General features: G+C 57.3%; 1 protein-coding gene across 6 annotated transcripts in view; it reads right to left on the reverse strand.

Moving 5' to 3' along the window:
• Positions 1-989: 989 nt before the first annotated feature.
• Positions 990-18163, reverse strand: part of RGS3 (regulator of G protein signaling 3) — a 97640-nt gene continuing 80466 nt past the window's right edge. For 5 of the 6 annotated variants that reach the window (XM_081278945.1, XM_081278946.1, XM_081278948.1 and 2 more), the window contains 6 exons: positions 14381-15307; positions 7260-7324; positions 3970-4071; positions 3582-3643; positions 2786-2952; positions 990-1917 (listed from right to left, as the gene is read on the reverse strand). In XM_081278945.1, the coding sequence (XP_081135071.1) occupies positions 1732-1917; positions 2786-2952; positions 3582-3643; positions 3970-4071; positions 7260-7324; positions 14381-15307 (1509 nt within the window). In that variant the 3' untranslated portion in view covers positions 990-1731. Of the gene's footprint in view, positions 1918-2785; positions 2953-3581; positions 3644-3969; positions 4072-4169; positions 4411-7259; positions 7325-14380; positions 15308-18163 lie in introns of those variants that run through there. The other variant, XM_081278951.1, reaches the window with a different exon arrangement.

The following is an 18163-nucleotide window of genomic DNA, read 5'->3' on the forward strand; positions in this document are numbered from 1 at the left end:
GGAACAAGACCAAGGACCCTCTCCGCACCCAGGCCCAAGCCCCCTAATCCCATAGAGGATTCAGCCCCTAAGCTCCCCAGTTCAGGGGAGCAGACAAGGGGAGGCCAGGAGGAGAGTCTGACAGCCCCAGGGCCTCTGCATCTCCAGGTCCCCTGCGAGCAGGCCTGAGCGAAGAACCCCAGGCAGAGAACAAGGTTCAAGGAGATGGGCAGCCTCTGCCGCCACAACCCCAGCAAGCTCCACCTAACCAGCCCAAAGGAGCCAGGCCGTGCCCTCGCCCCTGCCCCAGCCCTGGGAGGCTGCACGGGTGGACACCAGGGCTGACTGGGCACCAGCTTGGCCTGAGTTCTGGGCCCTCCTCTGCTCACTTCAAGGCAGTGGTCCAGTCCTGCCCTGGAGTAGGGGCCAGATGGTGCCTAAATTTGTATCTCCTTTAGGCAGGAGGGTTAGCCTTGTCCAGGGCCACAGAGAAACTCAGTCCTACCTCCTGCACCTCCCCAGCTCTTTCCTCTATCCAGGAAGCCTCCAGCAACTACCACCCTGTGTGGCCCTGACCACCTCTACTGGCCATCCCTGTCCACCGGAAGGTTCCTTTAGAACCTCAGGGTTTGGCCAGAGAAGTGAAGGTACATGGCCTCCTGGTGACCAAGCGAGGACACCATCCTGCACTAGGACAGCCCAGCAACCCAGAGCCGGGCTCCATGCCAGCCAGGCTCAGGCTGTGTGACTTCGGCCAAGTCACCCGTCCTGTGCTTCATGCTCATCTGTAAAATGGGGAGAAGGTGAAAATAACAATGGGAAGAGTGTGGCCAGCACCCAGCACAGGGGGGCAGGTGGGGAGCAGCTCCCTGGACACTGGTACAGATGGCCCTGGGGTGAGGAGCAGGTGACGGCAAGCGAGGGGAAGCGGCTGATGGTCCTGACACCACCCCCCAGCCCCAGGCGCTCTGCGAAGGCTGGAGACCAGGAACGCACAGAGAGGGCCGAGAGCGAGAAATAACACAGGCCTTTTATTTGCTCCGGAACTTGGCTGCTGTGTGGTCTGAGGGTGCCATCTTTTCCCGGAGCCCCCGAGGACACGCCACCTAGGGGGTGCCAGACATCCCCTCTGGGCCTCGTCAGTCCAGGAGGCCCAGGTGCCCGGGACCAGTAAATGCCCTGAAACTGGACACTGGTGTCCACCTTCTCTGCAGGTGGCTTCTCACAAGGCATCGGTTAAAATATTGCACTTGTAGATCAGGAAAACTGACGAGGCAAGGGTTTCCTATTACGGGATGACGTGCCAAGCATCCAACTACTGTTTAAATAAATAAAACTCAAAGTGGGGGTCTGAGCTGTGAGGCCCAGCAGCCCCCAGGAGAGCCCCAGGGCCCAGGCCTGGGCCTCCTGCCCCATCAGCCAGTTCTGTAAGGAACTTGGTCAGCACAAAATCTCCGCGTCTCCAAAGCAGGGAGCAGCAGCTCCAAATCTGGCGCAGCCGGGGCCCCCGACCTGCCAGGGCCCTTGGGCCCCCTCGTACCGGGGCATTGGGGACCCAACAGGCTGGTCCTTCTCCTCCTCCAGTGCCCTGGGCCTCTCTAGGTCCAGGTCTCGAATCCAAATGTCCATCTATCTGTCCGGAGATGCAGCCTCTGGGGGCTTGCTTGCCCCCTCCGTCGCAGGGGGGTGGGAGGCAGGTGGGCAGGGGCCCAGCCCGCTTGGTGTGAACGCTGAGCTCTCCCCCAGTGGCCCCTAGAGCGGGGGACTCATCTTCTTCTGGTTAATGAGGTCCAGGTAGAGGTCAGAGCGGAGAAAGCGAGGATACGAGTCCTTTTCCATGAGCCCGAAGATGCGCTTCTGGGCCAGGTCGAAGCAGCCCCGTGTGACACTCTGCAGGTTGTCCTTCGTGTGCTCCCGGGTGTACGAGTCCAGGTTGACCTACGGAAGCCCAGGGCGACATGGTCAGGGCTGCCTGGGAAGGACTGAGCCAGGTACTGGAAAATCTGGAGGCCAGGTCAGCCTCTGACCTCCAGGCTCCTCTGTGCCTCATGGGGAGAGTTCCCCAAAGTGGAGGCCCTCAGGCCAGGGGACCCAAGTCCTGGCAAAGTCATGACTGCCAGGGTGAAAACACTAGGGTCAGGATGCCCGGGTTCAAAGCCCAGCAGTGCCACACCTGGGTGACCTGAAGCAAGCCACTCAGGGGCACCTCAATTTCCCTGTTGATGGGCTCGGGATGACAGTGCATGCCTCAAAGAATTGTGGGAATCAGGGCGGCACACTCCCCCAGAGCAGCTTGCACACAGTAGGTGCTCAACAGATGTTAGCTACTTCGATCAGGCTCTCTGAGACCATCTCTTTGTTCAAAACAAAGATGATATTCAAACCTATTCAGACTTTTGTGAGGATTAAACATGAGAGCGCGAATGTGAAGGGCTCAGTGTGTGCCTGGTACGTTTGTGGCAGTGTCCAGGTAAGGCCCTTTTCTTTTAAACAAAAAGATAATATTTTTTTTTTCAGTTGTGATGGACCTTTATTTTATTTATTTGTTTATATGCGGTGCTGAGGCTCGAACCCAGCGCTTCGCACATGCTAGATGAGCACTCTACCGCTGAGCCACAACCCCAGCTCCGGTAGGGCCATTTTTAATTATGAACCAGGATTCTGCTTTTCCCCTGGCTCCAACCTGGATCACGGCCCCAACGAGTCTCTCTGGTCTCTCTCCTTCCTGGGCCGCTGGCTACTTTCTTGCAACCGAAGGGTCACTGGGCCATGGGGACTGGGGACCTGGGGCCAGCCCGCGTCCTACCTCCTTGCACGCCTGGATAGCAATAAATTCAGCAAAGATCTTCTTGGCTTTGGCCGTCATCTTGGACTGTGACTTGACCTTCTTGAAGTCCTCACAAGCCAGCCAGAACTCCAGGTTTTCCTCGCTGAACTCGGTGCGAAGAAAGGCCTGGAACACTATTAACCCATCTGTGAGGAAAAGAGCCAGGGTGAGAGGGAGAGCCAACCTGCCTGCCCTTAGCAGCCCGGCCTCGCCCTCCTGGGGCCTCATGGGTGGACATGCTGGGAGATCAGGAAGACTCCCCATCCTTGAGATCCAGGGCACGGGGGTGGGACCTGGTCCTAGCCCTGCCATGGCCACTGCTGAGGTCTGAGGGGCCTTGGCCAGTCCCGCCCCTACAGATGCCTCAGTATCCTCATCTATAAAACAGGGCCATCCACCCTGGGTCAGGAGCCCCGTGGGGATCAGATGGGATCCTGCCCCGAGATGGCAGGCACATTTGGCCCAGTGTGAGCCCGTGGTCCACGGAAATGTTTATTGTTGTTCTGAGAATACGGGTCTGAGCACAAAGGTCCCAACGGCCTCCAGGAGGCAGGGCCAGCTCCCAGGGGCAGGGAGGGGCTGGCAAGAGCCAGCTTCAAGACCAGACCCAGGGTCTTTCTTGGGCCCAGCCTCTCCCCCAGGGCCGGGACACCTTGCTGGGCCCAGGCGAGAGGGAAGACAGCCTTTCCAGGACCCTCTCTGGGCCCAGATGAGGGGAAAAGAAGAGGGGGAAAGAGAGGAGGCTGGGGGGAGGCAGAGCACCTGGCGCACTCACATTTGTGAAGCAGCAGCTTCTCCAGGGATTCACTCCACTTGAGGGCTTCCTCCGAGGTGGGCCTGAGGGGCCAGGGAAGGAGCACCGTGAGGCTGGGAGCCGCGGGGGAAGCTGGGGCTGGGCAGCCTTGGTTAGCTACCCCGGGCCCAGGCTACAGCTGAGCCAGGAGGGAGGCCCACTCCTGGCTGGCCCTGCCTGGATGTCCCCCTCCGGCCAGCTGATCCCCGCGAGGGCTGCTGCTTGCTGGGTACCAGGCTCCCTCTGCAAGAGCCTCCATCTCCCCTGAGCCGATCCCACTGACAAACCCCTGCTCCTAACCCCACCCCCCAGCCCTGCTCCCTAGAGCCAGCAAGCGCCCGAGGGTCCCAGGATGCTGCCAAGGACCTACCTGAATGACTTCATCATCTTGTCTGTCTTGCCCGCTGGCTGGGCCCCTGGCGATTCATTTCGCCGCCTGAAGATGGCCAGCTTGTTCTTCACGTCCTTGGCTCTGGGGGCAGAAGCAGAGGAGGGAGCTGGTCAGCCTGGCACCCACCACCCCTGCAAGTTCAGGGTGGGGAGGAGGGGTCTGGGGCCGGGGACACCTACTCTTTCATGGTGTGCCGTCTCTGAAGGTTCCCATTGCGCGTGAGGTACATGCCCCGGAGCATCTCTGTAGGGCCCCCCACCTTGAGGACCCCCGTGATGGTCTGCAGGGAGCACCCTTGGGCTCCCACCTTCCACCCAGTATCCCGGGCTGCTGGCAGCAACAGTGCAGACCGCAGCGCAGCGCTCGCCGGAATCCTGGCCGGATGACTAGACTCCAGGCTCAGCAGAGCCAGGGCTGGGGCTCAGACAGGAGGAGCCAGGAAATGGGAGGGACCAGGAGAGGGAGTGGAAAAAATAGCCCATCTGACCAACCCTGAGAGCACCCCCTGAAAGGGGCATGTGTCTGCAAGGGACAGCCTCTGGGGCCCGCCCCCAGGCAGGAAGCCAGACCCAGTTATTTGTGACCAGCCTTCCTGTTACCATGGCAACAGGGAGACAGTGGGGGGGGGCCAAGTCAGCAAATTGCTGGGAGGGAAGGAAGGAGGGAAGAAGGGAGGGAGGAGGTTCTGCCCACCAGGGTGGCAGGACCAGCTATTTTTAGCTAAGAACCATTTTTAGCCAAGCCAGGGCTCCAGGAGGCAAATTTCAGCGCTGGGTGACTCTGCTGACAAGAAAGGGGTTAAAAGCCTCCGGCTCTAGTTCACTCCCCTGGCCCCTAGTCCCCTGCCCTGGGCACCTCCAGCCCCTGCCAGCCTGTCAGTGGCACTGGGTCCGCCCATCTGTGAAGACACCAGAGGCCCCCAAAGTCTTGGAAGTTTAAAGCTTGAATAACATCAGATGTATAGACCCTATAAACTTGCAAAAAAAAAAAAAAGTTATCTGAAAGTTCAATTATTTAATTCATTACACATTAGTTTTGTGATTTTTAATTTTTTTTGTCTGTTTTTAGTTGTTGATAGACCTTTATTTATTTATTTGTATGTGGTGCTGAGAATCGAACCCAGTGCCTCACACATGCCAGGCAAGTGCGCTACTGCTGAGCCACAGCCCCAGCCCCTGTGATTTTTTTTTTTAATAATAAAATTTTCATTCTAATTTTTGGTCTCCATCCTACCAAACGTATGAAATGTTGAAAATTTTATTATCAAAATCATGAAGCGAAATAAATGTAAAAAAAAAATTAAATAATTGAACTTTCAAGTGCGTTTCTAGCATTTCTACTTCTGAAGTGACTGAAGCTTACGACAGCTCTAATAACTGTGTAATTCAGGGAAGTGGCACCCTGCCAGTGGGGTCAAGGGTCCCGGCCCTGGGGCCCAGCAGCCCCAGCAGGGAGCGTTCTTTGTCCAGTCCCTCAAGCCCTCTCTGAAGGTCAAGATTCCCTCTGTCCAGCAGGGAGTAGCCTGGCTTGGGGCTGTTGCAGGACCCAAGAAGAAAGGGCACTCTTGAAACATGCTTGGGACACTAAGGCCCACACCTGTCCTGGGTGTCTAGGACAACTGTCTAAGGTCAGGGTCCCTGTTGTAGCAGGTTCCAAGCCAACGAGATAAGGCCCAGGAGTCCCAGGGTCTCAGCCCTCTGGGTGAGAATGGGAGCCCTCAAGAAGCCCTGCAGGGACAGTACTCTGTGCTGGGAGCCCTGGCCCCAGCCCCCAAGGCCAGGTGAGAAGCAGAAGCCCAGGAGGGGAGGGACCAGAGCTCCAGGGTGCTGGCTGCCTCCACCCCACCGGGCTCCTGTCTGCACAGAGCCCACCAGGTTCCTCTGTGGCGGAAGGAAGCCAGGGCTCCTTTCCAGCCACGTCTTTCCTCCCAGACACGCGGAGCCAGCAGGCCAGGTCTCAGATCCCAGCTCCACCCAGCTCTACTAGTAGTAGAGTAACTTGGATAAGTTGCTTGGATGAGTGACAAGCATGTCCCCAAGTGGTTGGATAAGTAACTAGCCTCCTTGTGCATCAGCTTGCTCATTATAAAATAAGGTTAGAGTAAATAGAAAATGTCAAATGAAAATAATAGTGACAATTCACTTCCATCAAACAAAAGTCACAATCTCCTTCCATCCTATGTGACATAGAACAATGCCTGACCCCATGAACCCAGGCCTGTTATTACCCCGGATGCTAAGTGCCCTCAATTAAGCCTTGAGGAGTGTGAGTGTCAAGCATTCCAAAGGTGGTGCCCATTCTGAAAGGAGACTGGAGGCGGTGGGCCCAGGCAACTCCAGCACCCTGGACATGCCCCCCCCCCGCCCCCCCGCCACTCGTTAAGTGAGGCTGGTTGGGGCAAAGGACTATTTTTGTTTGTGTTTGACCTTCCTGAGAAAGTACTCTTGTTCCTGGGTGCAGAATGAGGGAAGTCTAAGCTTGCTACAGAAAAGGCTGGGGTGGGGGGGTGGGGGGGGTTAGAGGGCAGTGGACCCCAGCCAAGGTCAAGGCCAGGGAAGAGGGTCACTGGAGGTGTCTGGGGAAGACTCCAGTCCTCTTCCCCCAGGCCCAATTTCTGCATAATGGCTGGATACTACCAAACTTGGAAGCTCTGAGACTTGTGCTCCATGGCCTTCTCCCCTGCACCTCTCCCCAGTCTCCCTGAGGCCTTGGGGTAAAAGGAGGTCTAAGAACACACCTCCCCACAACACACACACCCACAGAGCTGGAAAGGCCTGGAGGAGCCCGGGATACTGTAGGTAGGCCAGCAGCGCGCCCTCCTGGTAATGTTTAAGATAGCACTAAGGAGCTCCAGAGAAGAAATGGGAATCCCCAGAATTGTCAATTCCGCCGCCCTTTCTCAGGTCACTCCGGGGCCCAGAGGGAGCAAAGGTCTTGTCCACATCACTACTTGGCTCAGAGGCTGGGTGGCAGCCAGGCAACATGGCTAATTGCCTCTGGCTCGCTGTGGGCTCCTAGGTACTGAATAGACACCCTGCCTTACTCTGAGTGGATTTTCAGGACCCTAGTGACCCTGCCCTGGGGCCACTGCCAATCCTCAAGATCCTATTGTTCCTTGATATCTGTCTGGGGCTAGGGAGGGGATGGGCACAGCCCTTCTCCCCATCTGTACCCCTGAGGACAAGACAAACCCTTGGGCAGAGGAGGAAGAAAGGTGCAGGGAGCCTCCCCAGTCCCACGAATGTAGACCGTGGATCTTCCCAACGTACAGGTTTTTGCTCTTTCTCTTCTGAGAAGCTTCGTCATCGTCCCCAACTCCGTCAGGTCCACTCATCTGCAGAGAGAAGACAGACAGGATGCAACCTGTGTGTCCAGAGGCTGCTGCCCAAGTCCAGACCCAACAGCTCCTTCAACCAGAGGGCCCTGCCCCAACGCTCACCCCTGGAACAGCGTTGGGTGCGGGAGGAAGGCCCCCCTGCTTGGAACAGCCCAGCCACGGTAAGAGAGGCTAGGCAGAGCCTCCAGCCAGGGGTCCCCTTGAGGCACATGTAGGACCCAGGTTGCCGGGGAGAAGCAGGAGTGACAGAGCCTGATTACGGGCGGCGGCAGGGCAGCTTCCACTCAGAGACTTGCCAGTCACCGCCCCTTTCTGAGCATCTTCCTTTATTTCTCAAATCCAGATCATAATCGTTAACTCAGGATTGTGAAGTCCAAAGGAGACCTGGGGCGGTCTGCAGTGCATAGAATGAATCGCCACCCAGGCCCGAGCTTTCCAAGGCTCCCTAGGACCCTCAGGATAGTGTCCCAACTCCATGACAGGGTCTTCTATCTCAGGGTCTAGGGAGAAAATCCCTCCTTAACCTCAGTTCCAAGTCCCTGGGCCGTTGTTCTGCTCAGCAACCTCGACCCTGACTCCAGCCAAACGAGTGTCTTGGCCTCACCTTGGTGACTCTCCTGCTTCCTTTCCTCCTGAGGTCCAACTTCAGTTCAGGTCTTAGCCTAGCAGCCAAAGGCCCCTTCCCCTGGAAAGCCCTCCCTGATCCGTAGGGCCAGGCGTGTCCCCTTCACCTCTTTTAAGGTCCCCGCTGCACCAAAAATGACTTGTGTCAAACCTGTCTTCCCTGCTTGGCTATGAATTTCCAAAAGCAAGCCTGTGTCTGCCCGGGTCACTTCCACGGGGCCTGGCAGGTGTTAGGAGCTCAGTAAGTCAAACCTGACAAATGAATCAATTGATCAGAGAGAGAGGGCGCAGACGAGGAACCATGACTCTCGGAGTCCTCCTTGCTTGATTGGGCCTTCAACTTTACACACACACACAGCCCTTCCATTGCAGGGTCTACCCCACCCACTCTACCCTATCACCTGCCTTTTGCCTGTGCTGTGCCCCCAGCCTCTCGCCCTCAGTCTCCTCTTCCCTTCAGACACTCCTTCTCTCCTCAGACCACCACAGACTCCCACCATCTACACTGGGCCGTCCTCTGTGTCCCTTGCCCTGCCTGGGCTTGGGCATCCTCCTCCAGGGGAGGCCCAGGGCCCCAACGGTGCTACCCTGCAGCAGGAGCCCATGCTACACTCGGCAGAACCAGACTCAGAGTACAGTGGGCATTGAAGCTCTGCCCCAAGACAGGGCAGGAAACCACCAGGTGTGGACTCAGCCAGACTCCACAGGAGACCCACCTTGAGGCTCAGTTTCCTCATTTGTAGAATAAACAAGATGGGCTAAGCTTTGAAATGCAGAGTTCTTAATTCTGGAAAGAAAGTGGTCTCATTCCAGATGTAGCCAGCAGGCGAAGGTACTGGCCTCTATGGAGCACCCACTAGAGGATGGACAGATAAATGGACAGATGGATGTGTGAGTCATACCTTTGTTGACCACAGCTTGCACTACAGGCCAGACCCTGAGATGAGCATGAGCTAGCTGCTATACCATTAACCCTCACAGCAAATCCAAAAAGTACACAGGCTCAGAGTCACCTGCTGGAGGAGGAGGACATCCAGCATTCAGTGAGCTGGAATGGGAGCCTGTCAGGGTGCAAGGCGGGGGTTTCTCCACTAGAGGGCGCTGCCACTTGAGCCCAGGGCACATTTTGACCATTTCCAGGGAAAGACTCAGGAAATGCCGCCTCCTTCCTGAGGCTGCTGCGGACCAGAGCCGCTGGCATGTGTGTGTGTACGTGCACAGAGAGGCCACGCCCTGTGGGTGTGATTTTAGGGCTTTGGGGCCAGGCTGGGCATAGCCCTACTTCATGAACTTGGGAGACTCAGCCTCTTAGCTTAGGTTTGTGAGTGACAGCACAGCCAGGGTGACAGCCGCCCCATGGGAAGGGTGGAGGATCCACCAGGATGAAGCCTGGGCCCCGATGGCCTGGTCCTGGTACACACGGTGTCCTCAACAGCCCAGTTGCTGGGTGTGTCACTGTTGTCACCCCAGCACAATCGCAGGCTGCAGGCAAACTGGCCTGGCTCAGCAGTGCCCAAAGCCCCCACCCGTGGGAAAGGGCCACGGCACTGGGCTTCCTCCCATTCTAACCTCGGCTTCCGTACTTTATCAGCCCCACACAATGGGCCTGGGGACCACTCCCGCCCTGGCCACCACCCCCAGCCTCTGCACTGCTGGGAAATGGGCTCTTCCTTCCAGTGCTGGGAGTTGGGGGGGGGGGTGTCTTCAGCAGGGACCCGTGCAAGCCAAGCAGCCTGATGGAGGGCTGGGCAGCTCTGACCCTGGAAGCTACCCCCGGGCACCAACGAGGAAGAGCAGAAACTGCAAGGTGGGACCCAGTTCTGATTCCCAGCCTAGGGTCTCCTAGAGTCCACAGGGAGGCTGAGACCTTAGCCTTGGAAGAGGCCAGAGTGGCCCCAACAGCTGCAGCGAGGTCCACCCAGGGCCCAGTATGCAAAGGGCCTCTCCCCAGGGCTGCTCTTTCCATCGGCTCCTCACTCTCTCCTCCGTGACCCTGCCCTGCTGACAGGCGAATGGAAGTGAGTCCAGAACCAGCAGCCCTCCCTACACCCAGCCATCCAATGCCTGCGGCCTGCCCGGCCTCACCGGCCACCTCCCAGGACGGGAAGCTCACCATCTCTTGGAATAACAATTAGAATCCTTACTGTCATTACAGGAGGGATCTAGAGTGCAGATTCTAGGCTCAGGCACATATGGGTTCATTGACTTAGCTCAGTTTCGACCCTCTCGCTGCCTCCGCTGCTTTACTGGTAAAACGAGGGTAACAACTGGGCCCGTCTTATGGGGCTGCCGTGAGGATTAAGTAAAGGACGTGCGGGACGCCCTCGGCGCAGCGCCAGCACAGGAAGGTGCTTCAGAGCCATTAACTCTCCTCAGTTCTTTATTATTTACTGGGCCTCCCTGTGCGCTGGGCACCGTGTGACAGTGCTGTGACATGTTTTCTGATTTGATCCTTCAACAGTTCTAAGAGCCATTTGCTCCTGTTTCCCCCAGTCTACAGCTGGGGACCTGAAGCCAGGAGGAGTTTGGTGACTTCCCTGGGCTCTCAGCTGCCAAGGAGCAGAGGATTTTGAGTGTGGTCCAGAGCCCAGTGGTGACGAGGGCTCTTCTGGGAGGGCCCAGCTGGTTCCCCTCTTGGTCCTGGTCTGACTTCTAGGGCTACCTGATTGTTCACGACTGCCAAGCTGCGCCCCGGGTGGCTGTGTGGAAACGGTGGATCTAAACTCTACATTTATTTGTTTGAACATAGGAAATAATTCTCTAGGCATTTTGAAAATGGGCATTTTGAAAGCGTTATCATGTTTTGGAGCTGGAAGGCATTTCAGGAGGCCTCTTGTCTGATCTCCAACCCAGACAGGAAGCTTAGGCAGCGGGGCTGGCACCTCAGCCCAGGGGGAAGGAAACATGGCCAGAGAAGGCCTGTGGCCTCCTCACTGTTGAAGAATGGCTTGTGACCCTGAGCTCAGCCAGACCAGAATGGGGTGCAATTCAGTGACAGTGTGCTGGACCCAAACACAGAATTTACCTAGGGGATCCTCTGACTCCCCAGGAAAAGAATAGGTATGAACCCCTGGATCTGCTCGGCTGGGCCTCCAGAGTCGGGCAGCAGAGGGCGCTATGAGCCAGCTCAACTTCACCCAGGGGGCAGACGACCCACTGGCCAGCCAGAGAGGCCGGCTCCTCTCTGGACCTCACCAGCTCACCAATGAGGCAGCCACAGCCAAGCAGACCATTTCTGAGGCCTGTGTGATTCTGACATAGAAATGGCTCAGGACACCGGGGCAGGGTGGCAACAGAGGCTCTGGGAGGTCACAGCTCACCCATACAGCAGGACGCAGCACCAACCCAGGGCCATGCCAGCTCTGTCTGGCCCTCCTGGTCTCGCAGCATCACGAGATCACTGCCCGATGGGCAGAGCGGGTCGTGCGCCCGGCACAGAGCTCTCTGCACACTGACACCTCGAGTCCCTGGGGCCAATTCCAGGAAGACTTAGCACTTGCATTTTACAAGAGAAAACTGGAGCTCAGAGAAGGGAGGAACTTGGCCAAGGTAGCAGAGCCAGGCAGGAGGCGGGGCTCAGACTTGAAGCTGGCTCCATTTGGCTCCAAAGCCTGAAGACTTCGCCCCTCTCCTTTTTACCTCTTGATTGGTGCTGTCTGGGACAGCCAGGCCCAAGCCAGGAAGACAGAAGTCATGAGAGAACATGCTCCCTCCACCCTCTGTCCATCCCCCACCCCAGCCTCTTATTAGCACGAGATGCAGAGGGTCTGGGGTAGAGCCACAGAGGGCGGGACAGGGCAAGGCCACTGTGAAGTTCTGCCTTGACTGACGGTGTGGCCTGGGACAAACCAGCCTCATTCCCTCCCTGTAAAAGGAACACTGGTCCCACTGGTGGCACTTTGTGAACGGGGACATAGCTGTTCCCGCTCTGGCTCCTGCTGCCCCACCTCCTCCCTCCTCCCCCTCCTCCAAAACTGTCAACATTATGGCCATTTATGGAACACCCTCCCCCCCCCCCACCAGGTGCAGAGTGCCCAGCACTGGCCTAAATACCTGCCTCAAGCTACTTCATCTTCTCAGAAACCCTAATCAGGGGCGTCACCCCCATGCCCACCTGTCCAGTGAGGACACGGAGGCTGAGAGGGCAGGGGCTTGCCGAGGCCCGTTGCAGTGGACCACAGCTCTAGACCCCGTGTGGCTCCGCCCAGGCTTCATTCCCTTGCCCAGGACGGTTCCTTATGAAGCCAGCCAGCCGGAGGCAGTACATGGTGCCAGGATGACAGTGCCAGGCCTGGTTAGGGAGCCACACAGGAGGGGCCACCACAGGACAGGGCAGCCTCGGAGGCCTCTTCCAGCTCAGTTGCTCAAGCCCAAAAAAGGAAGAGAAAGGCCAAAGGAGAGTGGGGGAGGGGAGGGTGCCAGTGGGAACCCTGAGCACCCAAAGGAGGAAGCTGAGACAGAAGGGAGCCCGTCCAGGCCCTTGGACTCAAGGCAGAAGCACACTTGAGCCGGGTCAAGTGAGCCAGGGAACTCCACAGAAGCACTCGCAGGAGTGTGTGTGAATTTATCTGTGTATAAATATTTGTCCTGGAGCACGGGTGGGGGAGGGCACAGACGGGTCAAGCAAGGACCTGGTGGGGGTTAGGATTGGGAGGCCCCAGGCAGGTTTGGGCCCTGGGTCCTCAGCTGCTGTCCAGAGAGGAATGGCCAGGCCCTAGCTGTGTGAGCTTGAGGCCTTGCCTTGGCAGGACAGGGTCCTGGGCTCCCTTCTGCAGCAGCTGCCTCAACAGGTGGCCTAAGATGATGGCCCTTGAGCTCCAGAGAGCATCGGGAGCTCCGGGGGAGCTGGTTTAAAGTGCAGAGTCTGGGCACCACCGCTGGAAATTGTGATTCCAGAGGCCTGGGGCTGGGACTGGAAGGCATACGGACCAACCTCCCCAACTCTGGCAATTCCAGAGCACACCAACTTGGAGAACTGCACACGCTTGACAGATGAGGAAACGGAAACCCGGTCCCAATTCCCTTGAAGCTGAATCCTGGTTTCTGGGCCCAAAGTTCAAGGCCCTTTCTGCAGGACCCCGGCCTGACCATATTCCAGCAGAAGCCAAGTCTTCCTGACCACTAGTGGCTAAGAAGCTAAGAAGGTTTCCGAGGTCATGTCCCAACCAAGTGGTGACATGTGCTGGGATCCACTAGTGATGTCTGCCATTTGGGGAAGGCCCTGTTTGGAAGGCTGACTTCAAAGGTGTGGGCCCTTTAGGAATCCCCTATTCCAGTCAAAGGACACCTGCTCATCCTCTCTCTGTTCTAAATCTCCTTAACCTTCCAGGCCCAGCCTGCCCAGAGGGCACCAGGCTCTGGGGTGCCCAAGAACCTCCAGGCCTCTGAGGGTCAGCTGCACTCCAAGGCCACCACCGCCCACCTAGCCTCAGCCATTGTCATAACAAGGTCCTGCACTGCCACTGCACTTCAAGAGAAAGAGCTCCAGGAGAGCCTCAGACATACTGCTCACACTGTCAGACACCAGCCTCTTCTAATTCACCCTCACCTGCCTGGGAACACGTGTGCTGTCAACCCCCACTTTTCAGGGAAGGAAACCAAAGCTCAGAGGAGCTGGGTGACTCACCCGAGGCCACACAGTCAGTAAGGGACAGAGCCCAGATTCCAGCGGGCTGGTGGGCTTCAAAGCCGTGGCACAATCTGTTCCCCGTTAGGCCATGTTCCCCGCCCACACAACTCATGCCTCCCAGGCTGAGAGCAGCTTCACGGGTTTCTGCAGCCCCTGCTGCGTCTGTGAGCACAGGGCCTGGCACACAGCAGGAAATCTATAAACACTTATTTAGCTCTTTATAAATATTTGCATGAGCAAACAGCATGGTGCCAAAGAGAACCAGATTCTACTTTGTTTGGACACTGTGCAACCCACGACAGGTTAGAGAACCAACCCTTGGTGCCTTGGTTTCCCCATCTATAAAATGGACGCAGATATACTATCTACTTCATAGGACTGTTGTGAGAAAAGAATGCAAACTCTAGAAAATTGCTAGCACAGAATAAATAATGGCTGACAGATTCCTCAGCTGGCTGGGCCTGGACCAGATCTGAATTCCAACTCCTTATTTCTCCAGCTATTATCTCAGATCTTTTAAATCCAAATAGGTACGGTCCTGGGCTAGGCCAAAGCTGCTCTGCCTTTTGTGGAGACCAGAGGACAATGGGGCTGTGGGAGGGAACACAGCATTTGGGGTCCAGAGGTGCAGGATTTGGGTCTAGGCTCTGCCTTCTTGGTCCATCTGGGCCTCGTTGTTACCTTCTGTGGAATGGGCAGAAGGTTCGCTGGGAGGCTTAGAGAAGGGGTGGGAAGGCTGCTCCTTCCCTGCCACCCTTCTGGGTCCCACGTCCCACCATCCTCCACCCTCCACTTCTCACCTTCCTGTGTCCCGTGAAGAAGAGGGAGAGGTGGTGCATGGAGCCGCCATTGCGGCCCAACTCTTTCTTGAGGGTGCGGGGCGAAGGTATGGCCCAGGTGGACGCGGTGCCCTCGCCGTCAGAGCAGTGCAGGGTGGTGTCGGAGGAGAAGCAGGGCCCGCGGGCCTCCTGCAGCAGGCTGCCCTCGCTGTGCGTCCGGCGCCGCAGCGAGTTCTGCACCCGCAGGGAGAGGCCGCCCTCGGCGCCCTGGCCCGTCTCTATCATGCTGCTGCGCTTGGCCTCGCTGTGCCCCCCGTAGTTGTCATCGCTGGTGTCCTCCTCCTCGTCCTCCTCGCCCTCCTCCCCCTCCTCCGCCTCCTCCGCCTCCTCCTCATCTCCAGAGCTGCCTCCCTCGGCCTCTGCCTTCTGGCTGTAGGTTCTGTCCAGCCGGACCTCGGGGATCACAAAGGTGGGTCTGGAGGCGGCTGGGGGGTCCCCAGAGCTAGTGGTGTCCTCAGTGAGGGCCTCGGCTGGCGGGGGGGCCTGGTGAGGAGGCAGGTCCCCACAGGCGGGGAGGTCCTGGGCAGGAGGTTCCGGGATGTCAGCGAGGCCTTTGGCGAGCGGAGGGTCCTGGCTCGGAGTGGGACCTGGAGCAGCAGGAAGGTCCTGGCAGGGCTGGAGGTCTGGGGCGGGTGGGGAGTCCTCGCTCAGCGGGGCTTCTGGGCCAGGAGGGGGCTCTTGGCAGGGAGGTGAATCTTTGCTGGACGGTGATTCCTGGCCAGGAGTGGGCTCCTGCTCTGAAGAGGAGTCCTGGGGTGGGAGATCCTGTCCTGAAGGAAGCTCCTGGGCAGGAGAGGGGTCCTTGCTGGGTGGGGCTTCCTCAGCGCCTGGCCCCTTCCCTTCCTCCAAGGGCATGTCCCTCTTCTCATCTGCCTCCGTCTCAAACATCTGGTAAACAAAAAGCAAACAAGGAAGGTTCAGAAGAGGAGGCAGCATCACAGGCTGATCCCAAATCAGGCAGCCACCCGAACCCTGCACCCTCCCTGCCGTTGGAAAGTCCAGGTGCCAGAGGGAAACCCCTGGGACTCTCTTGTCGCCTTGCTTGAAACTTCTGGTCCACCCAAAATATGGCAGGCCACTTGGGGGCAAGAGCCATTTACGTGGCTCCTGCTATGTGGCAGGTACCAGGGAGCCTAAACTCCCTCCCTTACACGACCCACCCCACCGCCCTGAAAGGGGACCACTGTCGTCCTCACTTGACAGAAAAGGAAACGGGAGACGTTTCCTCTGAGAGTAAAAGTCTCTGCCTTCTTGGACCAGAACCAAACCAAGCCCCTGAGCCCGAGCAGTCGCGGTGGCAGAATCTTGAGTATAGCGAAAGGGTCTCTCTACCAGAACCAAAGTTGAAAAAGAACAACCTGCCTGAGTCATTCATACAAGAATTTTTCTGTAAATGTTAAATACATTTTTGAAACCAGGAAACTGGAATAAAACCAAAATTGGAAAACATGGCCCACACCTGGACTAACTAGATGTCACAGACACATCCACCCAATGATTATTAAACTGTGTGGAGGAAACTCAGATCGCACACATAGACAGCATTTCCTGCCTGGCACACGACCCAAGGAACCCTGGAGGGGTTTTGCTGACCCAACTGTAGACTCCATTTGCAAATGGAAAAATAGTCCCCTTGATGAGAATCTCAAAAGCAGCTCTTGCTACACTCAAGGATGTGGACTGCTAGAGCTACAACTCTTCAGAGCTCAGGTTTTGTCCTTCAGAAAGCCATAGCCACCTAGAGCAAAGAGGAGGACCCCACACACCGTGCAGATGCGTGGGAGTGAATGTGTGCGCATGCGCTGGCCAAGAATTTCCGCAGCAGGTACCCCCGGAACATAGGCCCCACCCTCTCACCGTAGAGAGCATGAGTGGCGGCTTGACAGATGAGAAAACTGAGCCCCGGGAATGGTGACTTAGCTACTCTTGCACAGCAGCCCAGAGACCACAAAGGCCACGCCCCAGGTGGGAAATTCTGACACCGTGGGGAGTCTGCGCCCAAGCCCCATCTCCACCTCTCAGCTGGGAGCAAGCCACCCAGCCCAAGCCACACCCATCAGGGGTCACGCTGGTACCTAGGAGCACCAGAGCGGATGTGAAAGTACAGTGTGGTGAAGACTCATTGTCTGGGGGCATGAAAAGTGAAAGCCCCTCCCCCAGCTGGGTGGGGTGGCACAGAATGGGAAGCCTCTGAGCACTCTAGGGTAACCTGGTAAGCTGGGGTCAGGAAGGGCACATCTTGGGCTCCATTTCCTGGGTCAAAGGCAGATGCCTGCTGACTCCACAGCCTTCCTGCCCTGTGATCCTACCTGCACCTGGGAGGTGACCAACCAGGGACCCCTCAGACTTTACAGGATCAGCCCCCCTGCAATATCATGATCCCAAATCCCTGTTGCATAGACAAGGAGGCTGAGGCCCAGACAGGAGTAGGGGCCAACCCATCATCACACAGCAGGACTAGGTAGACCTAGTTACTAATTCTCTGGGCCTCCAGGTCTCCATCTGGAGACCAAAGTGGGTTAACCGATGTCATGCACCCAAGTAACAAACCAGGAGAATATACTCTAGAAAATAGAAGGCTCCTCGATGGGAGGATGATGGCGATGGCACTTGTGGTGGTTTTAAAAATGCATCTAGAGGGGAAACCTGAACTCGAGGGCCACAGCAGAGGCACATCTTCCCCACGGACCCCGAGAAGCCAACCCCGCCTAAGGCCCAGGATGAAAGTTGGCAGTTGTGATACCAGTCCCCCAGTCCAGAACTTCTGGAAGCTAGGGGCTGGGCTTCAGTTCCATGAGGCTGTTCCCAGGTGCAGAGACAGACCCTCCATGGATCCGACAGGAAGACTGAGGACCCAGTTGGACGGTGGCTTGGTGACTTGCCCCATGTCACCCTACACACTCAGGAGCTGAGCTTGGGCTCCATCCTGTCCAAGTCTACTTCTGATCTGTCCCAGTCCCCAGCCCATCACCTCGCCCACCAGGGAGCACCTCTATCAGGGAAAACAAGCTATTCCCCAAGCACCCCACATTTGCATCACCCTCCCCGGCGGCCAGATCCCCCACCTGCCTCCCATGGTCTTACGGGAAAGATGGAAGGACACAGCAGCCGGGTCCCCCTGGGGCCTGGCACAGACTGACTCTAAGAAGCAGGCCTCATTTCCCTTTCCTGGGAGGTGGGGTGGGGGTGGGGCCCAGGCCTGTCCCCGTGCTGCCTCTCCACAGAGCCCGCCCTGTCCCCTCAGGGAAAGTGCAGCAACAGGCCCCAAACCAGATATGCAAGTCCACCCGCCTCTGCCAATCCTGCCCTAGTCGGAGGCCAAACCAAACAAAGCCTGGAGAGGAAGTGTCCTCCAGTAGGGGAGTCCATCCCCAGAGGGCCCTACCCCAAGGGTTTGGCCGGGAAACCACCTGGGACTGAAGGGCTCTCGGTGGTTACACACTGGATGCCCAGTAAGACCTTGACTTGATTCTGACCGGGCCCCTTTCTAGCCCTGCAGCTCTGGCCAAGTCTCCTAACCTCTCGGAGCCTCTGTCACCTCACCTAAAACGGAACCCAGGAATGTCACGCCAGACTTCCAGGGCTATGGTCAGCCTCCTCACAGCGCCTGGCCCAGGAAAAGCATGTGACACATTGGTAGTTATAAGTAGTTTCATCTTATTTAGAGATGGGGAAACTGAGGCCCCAGGGATAAAATTACCTAGGAAGTCAGCACCCCCAATCCTGATGCAGGAATAAGACTCC

Source organism: Spermophilus citellus (genome assembly GCF_964194105.1).
Source record: "Spermophilus citellus genome assembly, chromosome: 2".
NCBI lineage: Eukaryota > Metazoa > Chordata > Mammalia > Rodentia > Sciuridae > Spermophilus > Spermophilus citellus.